Source organism: Montipora foliosa, chromosome 1 (genome assembly GCF_036669935.1).
Source record: "Montipora foliosa isolate CH-2021 chromosome 1, ASM3666993v2, whole genome shotgun sequence".
Taxonomy (NCBI): Eukaryota; Metazoa; Cnidaria; class Anthozoa; order Scleractinia; family Acroporidae; genus Montipora; species Montipora foliosa.
This window is the reverse complement of record NC_090869.1, coordinates 61131761-61136760: the sequence shown is the minus strand read 5'-3', so window position 1 is coordinate 61136760 and position 5000 is coordinate 61131761. Positions and strand designations below refer to the sequence as shown.

Sequence of the window (5000 nt, the reverse complement as noted above, 5' to 3'; positions counted from 1 at the left end):
AAACCGCTCGTACCAAATGAATATATTTTTACGATACTTCGCTAACATTGTACGACGTAAACGAGATGGAAAAATCGCGAAAAGCTTAAGATAGTGCGAAGTTACAATTTGAAGTGACGTTTCCCTACTAAAAAAAACGGATTGTCTGCGGTCTACCGTACCTTCTCCTGTAACAAGTTCTGCATCGTTAAAGCTGTGTTTGGGAGCCAGTTTAGACTTTAGAACCATTTTAAACTCGTCAACTCCACGAAAGAATGATTCGTTAATTTCCTCGTGTACTTCATCCCGGTTGAGGTTTGCTACCACATCAGGGTTGGCTGACGGAGGTGGCAACTTGAAGGCGTCAAAACCAGGAAAGTATCTTAGAATGCTCTCTGCAACGTCCTTAGCGGTATTGCTACTCCGAGGTGATGGACTGGCCTTGAAGACCTGAGAGTTCAAATTAAACTTCTTTTCATAACAATATTTGTCAGTCTTACTATCCACCTCAGACTGTTGAACCAATTTGTTCCAACAATGCCAGCAGCGTTTTGTCATGAGGAGTGCCACTGACATATAGACCACTTGGAAAATTCATTTTGACTTGGCCACGTACTTGGCATGGTCAAAAAAATCAGTGGTTTCCATCAAGATAGGTAACTATTTAAAACACCCCATTTTGCTGATGTTTTCGCAACACTTGCCTTGTGCATGGCTTTTGAAAGACGGAAAAAGCGCCGTGGTGTAGCTTGCGGCCGAGCAATGAATGGGAATCATTGAATGTGGGGTTAATGTCACAAACGACATCACATCGCTGTTACCAAAGCAACGTTCCTAAGGAGTTAGATACTTTTACTGAATGAATAGCTGCGATATCTTTTAACTCTGCCAGAAAGTGTTAGACAACTTTATTCGTGAATAAAGGAATAAAGGAAGGTTTTATTTGGAAAAGTCATACGCGACAGTTAGAGTAAAATCTGTTAAGTCTCACCCCCGGGTGTCAATGGGATAAATAAATTCATGCAAGACGAAAGCTGAAGAACTGTTATTTCGTCATATTTTAGTTTTTCCCGAATCATTAAGTTTGGAAGTCATCAACATAGAAATAATCTTTAAATTACAAGAGTATGTCGATTTAAAACGCAAACAGTTACGTTAATTTGTGCCAAAAGTGCATTAATTTGCTGGTTTGTTACACTGTATGTGAGTGATTTGTTTTGGAAGAGCAATTAAGAAATAGCAATATTCTTGTTTACAAAAATTGATGTCCTATTTCTTTTGATATTCAATTTTGCTAACCACGGAACAAAAGAAGTCATTGTTTCAACAGCCAATTAGGTTCAGGTTAGCATATTTATAACAATGGGTGACGTCACGAGAAACATCGCAATTGAAGTGTTGTAGGTGCAAGTTCAGTGTACGAGAAAAGCACGGTGGAAAATTCTTGTATGTTGCTGCTTTGGTTGCAGCAGTACTAATTTTAGCACGTAATAACTCTCTACTGATCTTACCCTTGTAAGGAAATAATCCTTGATGGTGTGGCAGCCTTTCGGAAGGGTTAACACCACATCCCTCAACAACCAGATAAAGTAGGGAAACGTCTTGTGGAAGACCTTTACGTTTTCCAATGAACTTTCGACTTCACTAGCCGTTTGATCGCCGGAGCACATTTGAATTCGCTGTGAGAGCTTGACAATATAACTTTTAGCATTTAAAGAATCTATAAACAATTGATAATTTGAGTAAGAGAGGATGGAACCTTCAGGGAATTTTCGTTTTCTAACTGTTAAAAGTCAAACCAAGCTCAAGGCTCACAAAAAAAGTGGCTAATAGGAGAGAGCGAGAGAGAAACGACGAGGAAAAAAATCATAGTTGTTAGTGGAAAAGGATACTCCAGTCCATCAAGATCAGTCCTGGTGGGGACTCCAGCCGAATTGTAAATCAGAACTGAAGCGAGAAGGATGGTCAAAGTAAATATGCAATGATCGTCTAAGCTTTCACCAGTCACAGCGTCGATTCCTTCGGAATCCAGTAGCACCACAGTGAATTCCTGGCCATTGGCATCCTAGAAAATTACACTTGTTTCTAATTTTTGTTTGGTTGCCGAGATTAATTTGTGTTCTTGTTTTTATTCTCAAGTGCGATTAGTGTATAGCAAGGTGTTCTCATTTAGAGAATTGCTGACTGATTTAAAACAGAGAAAACAAAAGGTATTCAACCACCAACTATCCGAAAAGATGGCTTCTATAAAGGTTGCTCAAACCAGTTTCAACACTTGAAAGAAACGTTCTTATATAGAAAGATTGACACTACAACACTTCATCCCTTAACAGCAAGGTCATGGTACCATGTTAAACACCAATTATTCCTGAAAAAGAGTCGGTTATTTTTGTGACGTAAAACGTTACCATGGCAACAGGAAAGCCCTGAAAAAGCACCCCATATCTTGGTTTAGCTGCTCATATCTCAATTTCTGTAATGTAATCAACATGCCAGAATGAAACTTTCTGCAAAGTTCAAAAAAAATTCTCTGGGCAGATTCAGAGCCACCTTAAATAATTGGAAATTTGAGATAGCTCTAAATCCACACCACGGAATTTTTTTGAAAATGGCAGAGAGTTCCATCTTGGCCTGCTGATCACTTTTGTGCAATAAAAAATTGGGGTCACCTCCTTCATTTTTGAGATATGAGCAGCTAAAGCCAAAATATAGGATGTTTTTGCAAGGCTTTCCTATTACCATGGTAACTGGTTACGTCACAAAAATGACTGCATCTTGTTCAGCGATAATTGTTGTTTTACATGGTACTATAACATTGCTGTTACGTGATAAAGTGTTGTAGTGTCAATCCTTCTGATAACAAGGTCTCTTAAAAGTGTTGAGACTGGTCTGAGCCACCTTAAATGTAATTTTATTCTACAGAATGTTTGATTGCTTAATTGATTGTGATTGATCGATCTGTTGATTGACTCTTGAGTAGATTCAATTCGGTACATGGACGGATAAATAGACGGTTGATTATGGATTGATAGATTGATGGATTGATTGATTGATTGATTGATCGACGTTGGTACTTAGTGAGTATATCACATACACCCGAGAGACTGGTAAATAACATGCTTATTTTTCTCTCGGTAAGTTTTCCTCGTGCAAAAAAGATTTAATCTAGTTCTCTAGAGATACCAGTGTGGCATTGTACAATAGACTTCCCTTTATGGTACTGGTGAAAATTACCCATTAACTGTCTAGTTAGTTGCCAAGAGCCTCGAGTAGAATTAGAAGTCTTGTTAGGAAGAGATGGGTGTCTCGGAGAAAGAGAGATCCTCAATAAACACAGATCAGTTTTGATGGCTTTCTTTTATGTCAGTCGTCTGACAAATCACATTGCAAACCAAGATGTCCCATATTGGACGTTAGAGATGTTGTGTCAAGTTTGTTTGAAAGTGTACCGCGACTCGGCTGGGACGAATTTCAAGTTTGAAGGACATTTCGCTATCCAACTTTTCAAACTGTTAATAATAATCAAGTGTTATGTAATATATTCCCCTGAAAAGAACAAAGGGAAAACGGAGCCAAGGGATCCATGCATTATCCTGAAGATTGTTCTCTCGATTTGTACGCGTCTGTGGTTGAAAATGAGTAAAATTAATAATTGGTTTTACTGCTACGCAAACAAGCCCACAATGAACTCTCGCAGCAGCCTATGCAAAGTTCCTGGAGAAGGAAATTAGGAAACCATTGAATGCCGCTACTAACCTGGAATTTCTTCGGTACAATCCACATCCAAATTCCCATGGTCTCGGGATCAAGTTCATGTCCGAGAGGAAAAACCTCTCCCTGATCAAACACTTTACCTAAGATGTACGATTTCCCTTTTCTACAAGGACCGGCAATGGACACTACACACACGGGACCTGCAATCAAATGAGGAGTTCATGAATGGAGCCCAGAAATCCGTTGTTGCAAACTACATCCGAACAAGGAAAAAACTTATTTGGTGGCATTTGTTGACTCAAAGATAGATGTGATGGACCTTCGTGATATTTAACGAAAACGATAACAATTAGCCCACCACATGTCCGGAGCTTTATGCTATATGTTGTTCTTCATTATCTTTGTCATTTAATCGGTTTTCGCCATAATTAGGGTAAGTAACCAATTTCTGGAAAGTGATTAATTAACATTGACGGCTGTTGTTTAAATATGACTTTAAGCCAGCAGTTGTAAGATATGTCTTAAGAAAGAAAGAAAAAAAACGAAACCTTGTTCATTTTTAATACAATGAAAGGGAGAGATACCAGAGGTTATCCCTTTCGAGTGTATCCCCCCCGGATCTTATTAACTGAGAGTCTATCTTGATGAGGGAGGAAAATCGAACTACCCGGAGAAAATCCCCGGAGTCCAGATTGATATCGACTGAAACTCAGCTCACATACTAGCTTGAGGCCAGGATTGAACCCGGGTCGCAGAGGTGGAAGGCACGGTTGATAACCGCTAAGCCACCCTAAATATTACTGGGTTGCCGTATGGCAATCCCAGTGGGAAAATGTGTAGATTTTTCCGTTTTATTTTCCGTGTCAGTAAAAGTCTTGCCTGTCACTCCCCTGGTAAGTGGTGTCTTTGTGCATAGAACCTTCTGCGCGTATTTTCTTAGGATCCGCGAGAGGGTAGTGGAAATGCGTAGATTTCTCTGATGGACACAGTAGAATCATTAACTTAGCCTGCAATGACGTTGAAAGTCATGTAACGCGAATGGCGTTTTAGTGGATCCTTAAACAAAATATACCCTTATGGAGCTCAATAATGGAAAGTCAGTTGGATAAACTAGGCAGGCGGTGAAATACAAACACCTGGAATCTTAAAAGCGACGAGTAATGGACTTCGACAACAATCTATCGCCCGTCGAGCCGAAATCAAAGGGAGCTGTATTTCTAATATTTTACCAAGTGTGCTGTTATGTAGAACACTGAAACCAAATGGAACCTTCTCTGGTAACTTATGGGTTCAACAAAGACAGAGAA

At 39.4% G+C, this 5000-nt stretch overlaps 1 protein-coding gene across 2 annotated transcripts in view; it reads right to left on the bottom strand.

Moving 5' to 3' along the window:
* LOC138003546 (guanylate-binding protein 7-like) overlaps positions 1–5000 on the bottom strand; it is a 21796-nt gene that overhangs the window by 8822 nt on the left and 7974 nt on the right. For both annotated transcript variants that reach the window (XM_068849673.1, XM_068849670.1), the window contains 4 exons: positions 3736–3893; positions 1872–2044; positions 1491–1680; positions 162–429 (listed from right to left, as the gene is read on the bottom strand). In XM_068849673.1, the coding sequence (XP_068705774.1) occupies positions 162–429; positions 1491–1680; positions 1872–2044; positions 3736–3893 (789 nt within the window). The remainder of the gene's footprint in view (positions 1–161; positions 430–1490; positions 1681–1871; positions 2045–3735; positions 3894–5000) is intronic.